Source organism: Triturus cristatus, chromosome 1_1 (genome assembly GCF_964204655.1).
Source record: "Triturus cristatus chromosome 1_1, aTriCri1.1, whole genome shotgun sequence".
In the NCBI taxonomy this organism is placed as follows: Eukaryota; Metazoa; Chordata; class Amphibia; order Caudata; family Salamandridae; genus Triturus; species Triturus cristatus.
The window spans coordinates 129,639,805-129,658,210 of NC_140579.1; the positions used below are offsets into that span (position 1 = coordinate 129,639,805).

General features: G+C 43.3%; 1 protein-coding gene across 1 annotated transcript in view; it reads left to right on the forward strand.

The window, feature by feature from the left end:
* LOC146869779 (fish-egg lectin-like) overlaps positions 1–18,406 on the forward strand; it is a 35,511-nt gene that overhangs the window by 3,351 nt on the left and 13,754 nt on the right. The window contains exon 2 of the mRNA XM_085615038.1: positions 2,227–2,466. Coding sequence (XP_085471164.1) covers positions 2,227–2,466 — 240 coding nt within the window. The remainder of the gene's footprint in view (positions 1–2,226; positions 2,467–18,406) is intronic.

The following is an 18,406-nucleotide window of genomic DNA, read 5'->3' on the forward strand; positions in this document are numbered from 1 at the left end:
TTTATGAATTAACACTGTTGAGGCAGAAGCAGGAAGACACATAAGTTTCTTGAGGAAGGTGTTTTCTTCCTTCTGAAGACAGCCAACGTTAGAATAACCCCACAGCCCTGCCCCATATAGGGCAATGGAGACACTTTTGGCCTTGTATATCTCCATCATGTCTCTTATTCGTCTATCCCCTATTTTTGCGGCAAATTTGAATATGCCATAGGAACTTTTGGCCATTTTAGTTCTTACATATATTAAATCCTGGGCCCAGCTACCATCGCCCGAGAAAGTGACACCCAAATAGCAGAAATTTCTGACTTGCTTCACTTTCACTCCTTCTATAAAAAAGGCGTGGTTCTTACGGGGCTTAGGCCCGCAAATCATAATGTGAGTTTTACTTTTATTAATCAATAGCTTCGTCTCCCCTATAAATTCGGAAAACCGATCCAATTTGCAAATGGTGTAACCTGATCCCCAGAAATGCAGGAGTAAGTCAACAGGAAGTAACTCACCACAGAAGAATATGTGTGATGAACTGGGCTCCAAAACATCAGTAATAAAGCACTTAGTTATGCACCAGCAATGTTTCCCTGGCTGGGGAAAGAGATGGCAAAATCATAACAACCTGGAGGGTTAAAAGGAAGGCCTTTTAGTGCAGCTGGATGCTTGTGAAACGCTTTGTAGGTATAAGCGAGAGACTGTCTAATACAATGCTGCTGCGCAAGAGGCCACCAGTTACCCATGCACGGAAGTTAGGAGGCATTGTGTGAAAAAGAGCCAGTCAAATCAGAAATAACCCACCAGAACCTTGCCTGATGTCGTCGCAACAGTAAAGAGCAAGCAATGCCAAACAGCACATGAGATTAGGGTCAAGAGACCTCCAGCCGCACAATGCAGGCTTCTTTGTACACAAATCACTGCCATGCAGTGGAGGCTGGTGGATTTTGTAAGTGGTGAGGCATAATTTATTGTACCCTAGTATAATAAGCGAGCTAAGCGAGCGAGCCCGAAGTGTAAAAGGAGGGTGCGGGAGGGTTCTCAACCCGCAAGAAATTAAAAAAAAAATTTGATTGAAATTGTGGCTTTTATGCCACATAGTTACTGCAAATTGTTTAAAAAAGGGATCCAAATGTAGCATTTTAAAGCACAAGTGTGAAGAAAACATTAGAAACAAATAAAAATGTGTCCAATCCTCAGACTGGTCTGCTTGCAAAATGACCCCCAAGCCAAGCACACCCAACCCCATGTTGTAGAGGAAAAATAGGTGATATGCAGACAGTGCAGTATGTGGCTGGGGACTGCTGACATAGTGTGGAAGATCAGCTATCTAGGCAGGAGGAGCTGTCCTGGACCAAAACTCCACTAAGGCCTCTCACAGAAGATGCGCCTCTGTTGGAAGGGCCGATCGTACGGCATGGCTCCGGTTCTGGGCTCTCAGGCTAGGCTCGACACTCTTGTGCTGACGTCAAACAAACATTTCTTAAAGGGGAGAAGAATCAAATCATCCTATAAAGGGGAGTACATGCATACATCCTCCAAAAAGGGGAGGAGAACTAACTCTCCTTAAAGGGAAAGAGATCTACAACACAAGATAAATGTATATTTTTATAGTTTTATGCTATGCATGCAATAGTCTGGCCCTACGCCAGACGCATCCACCACACTTACACTCGCAGGTGTGTACCAGGTTTCCCCCATGCACTGCGTACATATGGTGTTGCCTAACTTCCAGCAGCACTACATCTGCTGCCTCGTTTTATTCACCAGCAGCAGTCAGCGATGTTGCCAACATTTCTTCTCAGCCAACTTTCTTTCTGAGTAAAGGAGGTCTCTGCGTGTAAGAGTAAAATGAACTACTGCATGTCAGTGGAGTCAGGCGGTAGAGAGAGAAATAGATGGGCACTACCCAGAGACACTACAAAACTGACTCCTGGCTGCGCAGACCCTATTTTATCCACACTGGCTTCCCTGACCAAACCATAATGGCCTCCTTGCAAACTGGGGTAAGTTACCATAAACAAAAGACCACCTCTCCCTGGAGCCAATGGGGTCACACCACTGGGCGAACTGGCAGTGGTGGACTTAGAGTTGTCATCCTTGAACTTTCCATGAACATTAAACTGAATCAATGATCCTTCACAAAAAAGAACATTAATAAATGACTTACACAGATGTTCCAATAAAATCACCAGCATTAACCTGGTCTAAAACTTATGTCTCTTGAACTGTCACTTCTAGGTCAGACTGTTCAACTGAACTGTGAGCAGGTGCCCGGAGCTCTCAAACAAATCGATGCCGGCAACGGGCAGGTGTTCGGAGTGAATGCAAACGACAACATTTACACCCTCTACAGTAGCGGCTGGACAAAGATCAACGGTGCTCTCAAGCACGTGACAGTGGGGGCTGCTGGAGTCTGGGGCGTGAACAAAAACAACAACATCTACAAACTAGTGGGCGGAGACTGGGTCCAGACTGATGGTAGGTGTAAGTCAAGGTTACTGCTATTGAATGAATTTGTAAATTAAGATGGGTGGCTGTCTCGCGAATCCCCATAACCTGCAATGACTCAACGCGCTTTCTCACACGAAGGGTAGCAGAGCAGTCCGATAAGGTAAGGTCTCAACCTTTTATGCAAAAAAAGGTAAGGTCCTAAACTTTTATGCAAAGTGCTTCTCGAGCGATAATATGGAAGGCATTGAGAACTGACAAGAAATAAGAGAATATGGCCAGCACAGTGTGTAGTTCTTGATACAAGCCCCTTCTATGAGCAACAATACATTTTAATTCTTTTCTATAACCCCTTCCCAGGACTAAGATATGCAGTGCTACCTACCCCTTTTACTTTCTCGGATTGAAATCCCTACAGTAGTGACAATGCGTGCACCACTCACTTACTGTCTTGTCTGGCGTGAGTAGTCTCTGCACTCTACTGAACCCCACTCCATCACTAGCCTTGATTGATTGGCAGAGACAGACATGAAACAGACTAGCCATGTGGAATCACCCTGCAGTGGTTGGAGTCAGATTAATGTAGACCCATCCAGCCTTTGGGTCCAGCAGGGTTCTTCCCTTCGCACTGTGACTTTAAAAGGCTGCTTTCTGTTATCTTCAGCCCTCCTTCAAGTGTGGCACAGGATCTCCAATCTGTGCATTACACCGTCTCCATTGGTCCTGACGTTCTCAAAACCTCTGAAACTACAACAACTTTCCCACTTCAAGCACGATCCAATGATTCTTCTGCCGGCACCACCAATCAACCAGACCATGTATGAACTGTGGAGTCTCCCCCTGTTCCTCCTTTTTCTGGCACACCTGCTCTTTGCTGGCAGAGTACTTGGCATTGAAACATATTGAAAGTTCTTGCTGTAAGGAAGAGGTCCTCACACCCAGATTTTTCTGACATTGTTAAAGCACCCTCCTACTGCCACTCAAGGCCCGTGGGGCTTAGCGTGACACCAGGAAATCCACCAGGTGTCTGCACCTGAATGTTTGATTGGCTCAGTGCACTCAGCCCTTCAATTTCTTAAAGTGTCCAATCTAGAAGCAGCCGCAACCCACTGGCTGAAAGGCCCCAAGCCTTCCTGACTGACAGCTGACTGCTTCCACTCACTAGTACGATTTGCGGATATTTCACTGCGTTGAAAACACCAACAAGCTCTTGATACTGGTGTTTGCCCCACCCTGATAGCCTCTTGCTTTCACTGCATGATGTATATTTCACTCTCCAAAGAAATAGAGGAAAAAGCCTTCAGGCACACAGATACCTATAAGCCAAAGTAAACGAGTTGGAATAACAACAGCCCAACAACAAGTGTAAAATGATGTCCATTGGACTTATTTCCCAGTACAACCAATCAATTTTTTTTTTTAAACAAGAAGCAGGAAATATTTTCCAGTGAACATGAAGATAAGATCACTTTTGCAATAGAATTGCAGTTTATTCCTCGGACAACCGACATCCAATAGAATGGATCGCAGTTTCCAGCAGTCAGAGCGCGTGATACACTTGATCCATACTCTAGAGCAATCATCCAATGAAAAAGCACATCCGCGCACTCTACACAGGACGTAGTACACCTGAACCGGTCCCTCCGTGCTCACGAGCATGAGTAAGGTGACACACTTATAAATGCTCCACTAGCCAATTAAACAGTGCACTCAAGCCGGTGACTCTGTGTCCACGAGTGATCCCAAAATGGGCAAAGGTGAAAATGAAAGGTAAGCGAGTCTCCAGTAGTTGTACTAGTTCATCGACTGTTATCACAAAAAGGTTCCTTGAAAGAATACACGGGCAACCATACTCACACGTGGAAATTGAAGTTGAGTCCATAAATAGAGATCGTATTGTTCATGTGCCGCTATGATGGCAAATACATCTCTACAACTCGTCGCCAATTGTTGCAAAGTAATAAAATTCAGGAGGAAGTTGACAGCTCTTCATCAGGGCAGACAGCATCTGCTTTCAGCCAGGCAGTCAAAAGAGGTATTAATCTAAACATTCTACATTTTAATAGGAAACCATGGAGCCAGTTTCTCAGCTAAACATAAACAATACACGGAGCACAATAGCCAATTTAATGTAAGATCAATACATCATCTCCATTCTAAATACATTCCAGAGATTCTGATGAGGAATGTTTCTAGGTTCTTAGCCACTCCCTTTTCATTGAAAAAACTGACAAGACTGCTACGTTAACAGTGTAAAGAAAAGGTCTGCTTTCTTTAAGTGTCTGGAAATGTCATATGTAAATAGATTTAAGATAAATGGGCTGAGAATTGATCCCTCCCTCAGGCACTCAAGCAAGAATAGGACGTACTGTTGAACACTCCTCTCGTACCATAACATGAAAGGCGCATTATGCCGGGTAGCCAGCAGGTTTACTGGGTCGCTGGCATACGATCTTAATGAGCTTGTAGACCTGTGTGCCATACCCTGTAAAATGCTTTGGCTATAATCAGAAACACTACTCCAGTCTATGCGTTGATATTAAATCCAGGACTTGTAATGATCTCAGCAAGATGATTCATTGTGTATTTGGGAGCATCTAGATTGCCTGGTTAGTTATTCCATGTCTTTCTGGTGCCCTGCATTTTTTCAGTTTCTTTACAAAACTTAGCACGTCATCTCTTGAGCAAATCTCAATGCTGACAGCTACTTGGTTTGAATCAGTGTTATTTCTGATGGAAACTCTGGTGTAAATCCACGGTGCCATCTCATCAGTAAAAATAGACACTCCAGAGCACTGATGGGCATTTTGTGGCATCTCATGTTAAATGACTGATTCCTTCCTTGCGCAGTGATTAATCAGCCACTCGCCTCCCTTTTCTACACAATGCCTACTGTTCCAATAAACTTTGTAGGAGTACCATTACACCCTTAATTAACCTGCTTGTTCTTCAGGCCACTGTAAATGACGTGGCTTTAGGATCAGGGCTACCGACTTTGGACCTGGAACCAGGTAAAGGTTATGGTGTGGGCTCAACATTCTTTGGTCCTGGGCACATCTCTTAATCTACCCTTCTCTAAGAAATGAGTGTGATCTTGTGTAATGTAACTGGTGCTCACATAAAGTGCTCAAATTCCCATGGACAGAATTTGTGCGTTATATTTAAAAAAAACTGTGGCACACGGGCAAGACAGTGGAGCATGGAGGCTGCACAGAAGCATACTGTGCTTGAGAACTTTGAATGCTCCGGATCTAGTCTGGCACATCGGATAACTCTACAGGTGATGAATTTGCAAGGAGATAGAGTATCCACCCGGATTATCATTACCCCTGGTAAGTAACTTTTTCTTTTCATGGATATTTCTATCTGCAGATTTCTCACCTGTAGATTAGATTACAACGATATAACCTACTTTAGGAGGAGCTGGTGGATGGTTATACAAGGCAGTCCTGTAAGACAGACCTGGTGAAGTGGCAGTCCTTGCGCACCTCCCAATCCAGGCAGTAATATTTGGAGAAAGTGTGTAGATGTCCACGTAGCTGTCTTACATATCTCTGCAATTAGCACTCCTCTTGCAAGAGTGTAAGTGGTAGATTTGGCTCTGGTGGATTGGTCCATAAGCCCTTCTAGAGATTTCTGTCTGGCCAGAGGGGAGCAAATCTTAATGCAGAGGATGATCCACTGGGATAGGGCCGTATTCTGCACCACTTTGCACTTATTGCCACAAAAGTATTCTATGAAGAGCTGATCGTCCAGTTGTACTTTCTTGCTGCTGACTAGGTAGAAGCTCACGGCTCACCTACAATCCAAGTGGGCAAATGCTCCTCCTCAGTGGGATGGAGAGGTGGATAACCAGTCGGGAGGGTGATGGACTGGTTCAAATGGAAAGGAATAACTACTTGTGGCAGGAAAGCAGACTGGTTCGCAACACCAACTTGTCCGGATGTAAGGAGGTGAATGTTGGACGGGAACTAAGAGCTTCTAGTGCACTCACCTGTCGGGCCAAAATAATAATTACCAAACACACAGTTTTTAGAGTCAACATCCTTAAGGGAAACCGTGCAAGGGCTCAAGTGGAGTCTCCATGAGAACTTACCAAGTTAAGTTTCCATTAAGTCACACCAAAGGAGGTTGGAGGATACAGGTTTGTCAACCCCTTTAAAAAACATATCACAATTGGAGACCTGAACAACTAAGGGTTGTCTCATGTCAGGGGAACGCCGACAACACAGTCAAATTCCTCTTGACAATGTCTGCTGCTCATCCCCACTATAAAGCGACAAGTGGTTCCGTTGGGTAAGTACCACGAGGTACTGGTTCAGAACCTGATTATTTCTTTCACAATCAATAGTGATTTTGTACTAAACCTTTATAAATGTACCACACCTCATTACGTTTTTATCAAAAAAAAATATATATAATATATATTTATTAAATAATTGTATTTTGTTTCTCTATTTTTCTTGCCAATTGTTTAAACAATTTTATACAAACAGATAATATCAATGGGGCTGTCTGACAAAGAAAACACAATAACAATTACACAGACAATTCAATGGGTGACTGTGATGACATATAGTGCAAATGGGTGACCTTTCAAATTCAAACAATAAACAAGACAATAACATAAATTCTCCATCCTTTTCTTCTAACAGCCAATTTCGTTTCCGAACCTTTTCAAAAACTCGAATCGTGAGCTCCTGGCGTGTCTCTTCCTTCCTTTGCGTTTCCACCCTTTTGGAAACTCAAAGGGTGCGTTCCAAAGGCAAAGGAAGGAAGAGACACGCCAGGAGCTCACGATTCGAGTTTTTGAAAACGTACTGAAACGGAATTGGCTATTAGAAGAAACCGTTGAACAGAAACCAATGGTCTCTCCAATTTAGAGGTTCTTTAGAAATAATTCAGCGGTTACAAGGGAACTAGACCACTTCCAAGACCCTATGGACTAAATAGAGGTCTTTTGTGAATGGACTTAAGAGAGATTGGCAGATCTCAGTAAATGTACGAAGCCTGTTGGTCCTGATGAGAACCCCATGAATTGGAGCGGGGTTTGAAATGCGTCGACCTTAGGTTCAGCCAAACATGTGTTTTCTAAAAAACTGCCCGTGTGCATTGTGATTCAAGATCTGAGATTATTAGAATAATATCGTGGTTAGCACAGAGGCTGTTTAACAAGAATTTTCTAACAGTTTGGCTCCCCCATTATAACTTGAGAACAAAGCTGAATAATATTTCTCATCTGCAAACGGGGTGTTTTGTGTTGCGTCTTTTGAAGTCATTTGTCTATGTGATGTCTATGTCTTTAAATGTATCTTTATGTTCTCCGTCGTCTGGGCGTGAAGAGTATTGTAAATATGTATTTCAAAATGTGTTGTTGATATTGCATTTTCATGTTGTTCCTAATTATTTGAAATCATTGTTTCATAAGATAATGAACTAGTAATAAAAAATCTCTAAATAAGAAATGGAATTTATTTCCTCGAGGCTACAGTGATTATTTTTCATTTTGAAGTAAGAAGGGGGAAAGTGGGTCCCAATGCCTTAGTGACCGTATTATTGAGTATAATATGAGTTGGGTATTTGTCCTCAACAGTGGGCGAGCCCCCGCCCCACTGATAGAAATAATGTTTCAAGTGGGTGTTAGGACAAATCTTGATTATGTGTTGATATTTGCGGTGAAAATTCCAGAGAAAGCAGTTGCATTTTTACGTAAATGTGTTTTAATTGCGATTGCATAAAGTATTGTGACTTTCTTGTGGGTGAGCAACAAGAGAAATACAGCCAACACGTGTTTCACCCCATTTAGTTGGCCATCCGGCCTGGGGCTTCCTCAGGGCGGAAGCAAATCCGTATGTACTCCTGGGTCCTGTCAATGTATTAATAAGCAATACGTCCTTGTATCTATTAATCTTGAAAAGGAAGGCGTGTCGCCTTGTGCAGTCTGTCCGGGCGGTCGGCAATAGCAAATGCTTGAACAATATGACCTTATGCAATCGCAATTAAAACACATTTACGTAAAATCGCAAGTGATTATTTTTCATGTAGCGCATTCTGAATAGTATTTCAAAATTCGATCAGTACTGGCATCTGTTTTGGTTTATTTTACACTCTTTAATGATCTTAGGGTGCAGCTTCTACAGGATTCACAGGAGCACAAGTCGTGATCTGACCCAAGGCACCAGGGTCAATTTGAGGGGGGGTTCAGTAATTGATATCTGCACCCTCCCAGTCTCTGCAGGGCTTACAACTCGAGTGCTTGGACATTGTACTGCAATTATTTTTCTCTGTGAAGAAAACTTGCAGCTCTGATTAGTGATCTCCTGATCCGCGTTGAAGGCGCAGAAAAAAGGGAACTGATGTAAATCTGAGGCAGCGCCAAAAGCTTCCGCCTCCCCAGGGGAGGCGTAAGGGAGGCGCAACGGGGAGAAATATCTTTATTTCTCCTCGTTTTTCCTTTTTCTATGTGTGCTGCATTCTGCAGCACCCATACAAAGAGGAAAAACCTCTTGTGATTATTTTTGTACAGAAAGGTTTCCCTTCCTGTACAAAAATATTCATCTCCGCAACGCAGACACCCTTGCACCATGGTGCAGAGGTGCCTGCATTGGCGCAGGCAGCCCATTGTGTGCCGGCGCAGGGGAAAAGGACAGGAATGCGCCGCATTTTATAGATACGGCGCATCCCTGCCCTTTTCTTTTGCCGTAGGGAAGCGCAGCAGGAAGGCCTGCTGCGCTTCCCTACGGCAACACCTCATAAATCTGCCCCTAGGTTTCTAATTTAGGTCCGAGAAGACTTTGCTACAGACACAACTACTGAATAGAATTACACCAAATTCGACGTAAAGTTAGAAAGTTACATAGCATAGGCCCTTTCCGTGGTTTTCATGTAAATCAGTAGCGGAGTTTTAGAAATATTTGCCGTACAGAACGTTGCTGGGGTCATTTTATGTATATCTTGATAGCTAAGTTCCAAATTATTTACAGACCCAGATGCAAGAGAGTAAAATCTAAAAAAAACAACTCTGATTGGACAAGGGAGCTTTTCCTCTTCAGCAACTGCACATTTGCTATAAAAAGATCTGTGGACAATCATGGATCTTGTGTCAAAGTAATACAATTCGGACAGAAAATAAGGGTTCAGGGGGGGCATTATTTGACTCCAGAAACAAGGTGGAGATTCCAAAGTCAGATGCTGCCTTTAATTATTTTATCATGGTATCAGCGGACTTAATCAAAGCAGTAGAAAAAATGCTGAAAGGAAAAAGATAGAGCCAAAGTGAAGTCAAGAAAATGAAGAGCCTACATTTAAAAAATAAAATACAATTATGGTGGGCGCACTAGGTCCAAATATGTGGCCCTGTGGAATCCATATAACCATGAAACACTGAGGACTCTCTGGACCATGCCATATTTGCAGATCCAACATTAGAGGCAATCATTAAAACATCTAAGCAGGGACTTTTAAGGATTTGGCGGGCCATGGCCAAATGTATTTTGGGGGCCCCTGTTCGGACCAGCGTTGATTTTATGATCCTGTCTCAGCTCTTTCATGCCCTCTTTGGCCAAATTCTAAATATGTGTACATCTGATATTCAGGGATAGTGTTGTGTGTTTTCAGTATGTAACACAGCAGCTGCTCACTAACATTACTGCAAATGATCTCTGTCGCATCCTCTCATTTCTCATATGTGAGGTCCTGTATCGATCCAAAATAGACTTTTTATATAGATGTTACATGAAACAAAAACACATTTTGTCTGCAAAATGTCTCTAAAAGACTCTTACACATTAAAAATTAATGATAGAAAAACACCATTTACAACAATCTGTTTACAAATTATTCAAGGTCATGAGGGCAAGACCCTCTGCAAAACAGAGCAGGCTCTTTCAGGGGCCCCCTGAAAGGCTGGGGCCCTGGGCCAGAGCCTTCTTTGCCCATGCCTTTGTGGAAATATGGATTTTTCTGGTCAGTTATGTCCCCTATCTTGGACCCCAACGGTTCTATGTGCATGTTACAAGTACATGTATGTTCCCTCCAGTTCCAGTTATGAAGACGCAAATACATGTGCGTCCACCGTTAACATGTCCTCTTTCAGATCCGCCATGAATGGGCCGGATATTCCATTCCTAAGTACAAAAGGCCACCGCCTTTATATGGTTCACTTATGCTATTTTACAGTCCAGGCAAGTAGGCCCTGATTCTGTCATCAAGCTTTTCTTGCTTTCTGCCTCTGAAGCTCCAGTCTGAGCCTGCATCTGTGACCATGAACTTTGTCTCATTCCCTGCGCGGCTCACGAAGCCTGACATCAGCTTGCTGCCTGCCAAGAACTGTATTTCACCTTCGAAATTATCTGCTCCGATCCCTGCCCAATGCATTCCTGTCTAGTAGTTTAAGTAAACATTCTGCCAGCTACCGAGCAAAGGCCCGGCTTCTCTGTCTTCATGCAAGTAATTCATAGCCCTGTTACTATGGAAGATTCCTGCCCTCGCATCTAGTGTAGACACTTAGACGCTTGTACACGCACTAACAGTCAGTATAGTCAGTATAGAATAAGATTCTACTCTAAGAGACCTCTCTTCTGGATAACATAGTTCTTTAAACATAGGATGTTAGATATGATTTGGGATTAGGTTGACTTGACCCTCCAGACTTCTGTCGCCACATGTAGAGCTAAATGTCAAGTCCCCTTCACCCCCTAGTTGCACGTCAATCACACGTCATGCTGCTGTGTGCGCATCTCTGCCAAGTATTTCTGCTGACATTGCGAAATTATTTCATAGGTCCACCCATATGTGACATCATAACTAATGACGTTTTTTTGTTACTCCCAGTTCCACCTACTTTTGCTACGTATGTATGTCTTATCTACACTATCAATTGTTACGCCTCTCGCATTTACTTCACTGTAATGCCTATTGTATAAAAGTGAATAATTATCAATAATGTATGTACTTCACTTCCTGAACCTCCGTGGTGATGGAACTTGGAGGCCACGATTTCGAAATCGTCCATTAGAATAAAGCCCATTCCGAACCTCTAATACCACGGATTCTGCCTCTTATTTACTGAGCTATTTTTATTATGTTCTGTATCAAATTAAGTCCCGGTAATTAAATTATTTACCACATAAATGGCGCCCGAACAGGGACACTTTCTAATCTCACGCGCCGGTGGTGCGTTGCAGGCCCGGTCTCCTGCCACAGCTGGACGGACAACAACGCGTACCAGCAGGATTTCCTGTATCTCCCTCCGGTCAAGCGGGGGCGACTGAGGCTGCGATCAACACCCAGACGAGGCGGTGAGAAGTGCGAAGTATCCCGACCAGAGCCTAGCTGAGAGAGCAAGATCCGAGGTATACAGAGGCCCACCAGTTTCCGAAGTCCTGAGTCGAGTCCAGTTTCCGAAGTGTTCGAGTCGAGTCCAGTCCGGTTCAAGTTCAGTTCAGATCCGTTCCGAGGCCTTCCGTTCCGAGCTACCCGGTGAGTACCATTACTGGGGAGGCGTTCTGGCGTGCACATAAGTTGTGCCGGTCCAGACGGGTTTGGGTACACAAATCCGGTCTGCACTGTTTTAGCAGTGTATCTGTACTGTTTAGCAGTACATCTAGTATATCTAGTATATAAATTCAGAATAATTCAGTTAATGCCGAGTATTATGTTCAGTAATTAAGTTTCCTTAGATCGTATCATCATTGTTGCTCAGGAATGTTAAATGTTAAATGTTTTTAGTACGTTCTGCATATTGTGGTATGAATGACTGTTCATTATTGTGATTACTGTATTAAGTTTGTTCAAGATCAAGTATCAGATCAGTTCTCAATATGCCGCTCTTTTCGAAATTAAGACAGATCACAACTAGAAAAGGGGTACTCGAAGAAGCTGTTCCTATTCCTCCTAGGGACACTCCAGGGTACTTCATGTATCATAAACACGGCTTAGACGCTATATTATTTCTTGATTTATGGGTAGACTACACTAAGGAATTACCAGAAAGTCAGAGGTGGCCCGCAGCTGGGACCTGGGATGCAGAGTGCATCGTGAAAGTAGAGGAAGAATTATGGAAAAAGAAAGCTAGACAATCACAGAAAGACGCCATTGAGTTATGGCGTAAAGAATCGTATAGACGTACAGAAAAAGCACGTAGACAGGAAGAGAAGAGTAAAGAGAATTCAAATGAAGTCCGAGAAAATCTATTAATTGAAGAAGGTACACGAGTGAAATCAGAACAAGTAGACAGACAAAGACATGCCCTTATGAAGGGTATGTATCCCCTTCGGGCCGAGGGATTACCTAAGGCTACTGCGGGGATACCAAAAGATTTGCCACCCCCATTATTTCCAATAAAGGCACATCCTAAAGGGCATCCTAGAACCGCAGAAGATGTTTTTCTTTCCTCATATTTAGATGACACAGCTCCCGAGTATGCTAACCCCGCCCCACACAGACCGTCGGCCGGGGAGGTTCAACGCCAAGATCCCGTATCTATACCTTTACAACCACAAAACCTGACACAAGTTCCGGCAAGCACGTCCGTCTCTACATCTGTTCCTACAGCTACTTCTATGGCTGTGTCCACACCTATTGTTGCTGTATCGCGTTCAACGAATCCTTTCACGCCCGATACCCCAGACGGGGCTACCGGAGGTGCTACCAATATTTTTTCTACGCCACCCAGAATAAATAAACTTACCTTTCAAGAGTCAGCACATCCACGTACCCCCAAACTCATAAATTCCCGCACGCTTAAGGAACTTCTTGTAGATTGTAGATATGACCCTGTGCCCGGCAAAGAGGACGAAATGATCCTGGCGTCATTGCGTATCAGACGAGCCGCGGTGTATTTAGGGAAGTTACCAGGAATGACTATGCATCTAGATAATATATATCATTTTGTCCAAACAGGGCGAGATTCTGAAAGTATTAACAGAGCTATGGAATACCAGAAAGTGGAGATACAGGGGGAACTGTTACGTTTCCTCATAAATTGTGTGATCAGAAATCAAGACCGACCGGGGGTAGACCCGGAAGCAATGCAAATTCTTACCAGATGGAGCCAGAATATATCAGAAGGGAGACATGATAAGCAAAATTGTATAATAGCCATGTGCCGAAAGATCCGTAAAGAAATAGAACGCCTACACGAAGAGAGATTAGCGGTAGACCAGTTTGAACAAAACGAGGAGGAGGAAGGATTAGGACTGTCCACAGGACAGTCAGAAACCATAGCCTATGTAGGTAGAGGAAGATCTTGTAATAGTACTAGATACTTTACTGACCCGGTACGTCCGATACGTCCAGATAATAACAGGAATTTCCAAACACCTATAATAAATATGAGGTCCCCCGAGCATTCGTTCCAAGCCGCTGACAAATTACTGCGAGAACGAAGGGGTTATCATTTTCTTGATTCTATGGATGAACAAGAATTAGCCAGGTCAGCCGTTCATTGGATTGACAGTCCCGGAAAGTATGATGATGATACAGTAGCACACACATTTTTGAATCTCACCCCAGATGAACAGCGTTTAGCTGGGATTTATATGATTCAACAACTTCTTATACTATATAAAAGCCAACATTCAGATCCTGGTCCCTTATCTGACATATTGACTGAATTACTCACGAATAGATGGAAAGGTTCAGGTACTAAGTTAATTAAGGAAATACTAGAATCCAGAAAGCAGTACATTCTTTTTGTATGTCCAGAACATGATTCACTGGCCATCAAGGAAAGACCGATGTATTATATGGACAGACAGAATCCCTTACGAGAAGTGCACCCAATAAAGGGCGAGGACAATCAGTTTAAACGCGTATATGTATATACGCCCATATCGAAAATAGAATTGTTAGAAATGAAGAAAGTGGTACCCAGTCATGACAAAGACCCAGCGGGTTTTCACCGAGAAATTAAAGACATGTTACTCATGGGAGAGTATACCTATCCCGACATTATGACAATATTAAAGGTATTAATGCCTGCTGGCATTTATGAAAAACTCAAGGAAAAGGAGTGGGAAGTGGGAGACCAAAAGATAGATTGGACAGCATTAGAAAATGAAGAAAAGGCCCGAGGTCCAGGTTCGGGGCTTGGGGACAAAACTAAAGCACTGCCAGGTTTACTAGTACAGGTACTGCCACGTTTATTAACCACGAAAAAGGAAGACTGGGGTGCAATCTCAGCCTGTAAACAAAAGCAAGATGAAGACACTAGTGATTTCTATGCCCGATTCGAAAAATGTTTTGGTATAAATAGTGGTATAAAAGCAAGTAGCGAGTCATACCCACATCTGTTTGTGACAAAATTAGTGGAAAATTCCTTGCCCCAAGTGAAGAATAGAGTATTAAAATTCGAGAGTACCTGGCAAGGTAATACCCCATCACAAATGTTACAAATGTTACAGTACCATTACAATAGAATTAGAGAAGAACAAGAACATGAACAAAGACGCATGAAAGACACAAAAATGAAAATGCTAGTCTCCCAGACAGTTCCAGCTGAAGGACATAAAAAGGGTACGACACATTCCGGTGATTCAGCAGGACCTGTAAAATGGACATGCAACTATTGTAAACAGCCAGGACATTACATACACGATTGCCCAGTCCTGAAGCGTAATATCGCCACAGGTATTACAAAAGAAAGACCACGGCCACCTAGACAGGATCCGAATGAACAAGGAGCACCGCAGCATGCACAGTCCATGCCAGCTCCACAACAGTCTATACAGTTTGTGCCGGCCGCACCAGCGTTGCCTGCTGCTGCCACACAAACCACGACACGACAGCTGTACCAGACCGCACAGTATGACTATCCTGATTACCAACGATATGCATGAACCAGCCTAGAGAGGGAAGTTGACTTACCCCTTATCGAGGTCCCTGTAGACCAAGAAGGACCTTATGTACATAGTGAATTATTAGGCCAAGATAGAAAATTTTTACTAGATACAGGGGCAAGTCGAACAACTATAAAACGTAGTGAAGTTCCAGGGGCACCCCTCTCAGGCTCACAGAATATTTCCCTTGGTTTTTCAGGAAAACCTATTGTTAATGAAGTATCACAGCCTCTTCCACTTACGATAGGACCTTTGACCAGAACTACAGATTTATTGCTTACTAAATCATGTCCAGAAAACTTGTTAGGTATAAAAACACTGAAAGCTCTAGGAGCTATAATATGTTGTTCTCCGGAAGGAGTAAGATTGTTTTTACGTGATTTCAAAGGTCACTATGTGTCTCGAGACATGGATCCCCGACTGCAGACTTTACCTACACATCTATGGGCACAAGGCCCTACTGATGTTGGTTGCATGAATATTACACCATATCGAGTTACACTGAAGGCAGGAGTGGTACTACCACGAATGCGACAATACAAGTTACCACCAGATGCTGTAGTGGCTTTACTACAAATCATTGACGAGCTTATTGCCCAAGGAGTGGTTGTAGAAACAGACTCCAATGTATGTAATTCACCGATAATTCCGATTCTTAAACGAACAGATCCGAAGGCCCCGCCAGTATATCGATTGGTTATTGATTTGCGCGAATTGAACAAATGCATTGTGCCACAATTCCCTGTGGTCCCAGATATCTCGTCATTATTGACAGCTATTGATTCCGAAGCAACATTCTTTACTGTAATTGATCTCAAAAATGCCTTTTTCAGCGTCCCAATAGATCCGGAAAGCCAATATTTGTTCGGATTTAGTTTAAATGGGCGTAGCTTCAAATTCTCACGCGCACCTCAAGGATTTACAGAAAGCCCCAGCATCTATAGCCAAGCACTGAAACGAGAACTTGACAGTATACACATGCCAGTCAACACTGCTCTGCTTCAATATGTCGATGATCTGCTGATCACCGCCCGAAGCGAACCTGAATGTGAAAAAGCATCACTGACGGTTTTACACTTTCTAGCCAAAAAGGGGCACAAGGTGTCCCCTTCTAAGCTGCAATTCTGTGTCCAGCGAGTTATTTACCTTGGTCACTCGCTGTCCAAGGAGGGAAGGCAGCTTACACCCGACCGCATTCAGGTAATAGCTAACATGCCAATACCCAAGACACAAAAGGAGGTGCGGGCTTTCATAGGCCTCACTTCATATTGTAGACAGTGGATCCCTCAGTATGCATTTCTAGCAAAACCACTCATTCAGTTGACAACACAGGAGGCAGCCACATCGACTGTTCTCCCTTGGACTCAGGAACATACACAAGCTTTTGAAAGCTTAAAGAAAGCTTTATGTCAAGCACCGGTTTTAGCAACACCATGTTACAGAAAACATTTTACACTCTTTGTCACAGAACGAGAAGGTACTGCCTTGTCAGTACTCACACAGGAACAAGCAGGATCACACAAACCGTGTGCTTATTTTTCTAGTACATTAGATCCCGTAGCTCAGGCTCTGCCTGCGTGCCTGAAATCAGTGGCAGCGACAGCTTTAGCAATCAGACAAAGCGATGCTATAGTGTTAGGACATCCATTGACAGTTCAAGTACCACATGCAGTAGAGGTTCTTGTGAATCGAACGCAAACACAACACTTGACTATAGCACGACTTACAGGGTATGAACTAACATTGTTTCAGCCACATATAGAAATCAGACGTTGTAACACATTGAATCCTGCCACACTTTTACCTGTAATCGGAACAGACCCACTAGCCCATGACTGTATTGATGTTATTACAATCACAACGAAACCCAGTCAAGACTTGACAGATGTCCCATTGTCAGACCCAGACCTGACGTTGTATGTAGATGGCTCATGTATGAGAACAAGTACAGGAGAGTTAGTAGCCGCTTACGCAGTCACAACAGACACTGAAATTATTGAAACAAATTGCATAAATACCTTGTCCGCTCAAGCAGCAGAGCTCGCCGCTCTGACACAAGCCTGTATTCAAGCCACAAATAAAAAAGTCAACATATACACTGATTCACGTTATGCATTCGGAGTTGTACATGACTTCGGCGTGCTGTGGCGAGAGAGAGGTTATTTGACTTCTCACGGTGCCCACATTCAGCACGGACCCCTCATTCATGCCTTATTAGATGCAATACATCTACCAATTGCAATATCAATCATGAAATGCAAAGCTCATACGAAAATTACTGATATCATTTCTCAAGGCAATGATCTAGCTGACAGAACAGCTAAACAGACTGCTCAAACTCAAACATCCGACATGACAAAGACAATAGTCCCGACGCCAACACATTGTATGACGGTTAAAGATCCTACTCTTGACGTAATTGATATACAGACACATGCTACACCAGACGAAATAAAGAAATGGATTGAATTAGGAGGGATCCAAACGGATCAAGGATGGTTGATGAAGGAAAAGTCTGTGTGGTTCCTTCCTGATTCAATGGTCCAGGTTATAATTAACACTGTACATAGTCCAGCACATCTAGGAGAAAAAGCTATGCTAGATAGCATTCAATACATTTGGTTTAATAAACATTTACGAGCAGCAGCGAAACAAAAAGTTCGTACCTGTATGATCTGTTGTCAGTTCAACCCAGGAAAAAGCATCCCCGTAGAGCAGGGTGGATTTCAGCCTCCTGATCACCCTTTTGAAGCCCTCCAGATGGATTATATCCAGATGGAACGATGTCGAGGATTCAAATATGTTCTCGTAGTTGTTTGTGCTCTTTCCCGTTGGACAGAGGCGTACCCAGTATCAGATTACACTGCCCCGACTACTGCCAAACAGTTAGTTCGAGAATTCTTCCCACGGTACGGTTTACCACGTGCTGTCTACTCAGATAACGGCCAGCCGTTCTCATCCGAACTAATGAAACACGTTTCACTTTTGTTAGGATATCAGTGGAAGTTTCATTGTGTCCGACACCCCGAGGCAGCAGGTCTCGTGGAACGACATAATCAAACTTTGAAAATCAGATTGTCCAAAATATGCAGGGAGAAAGGTGTCGACTGGGTAGTAGCATTACCAGTTGC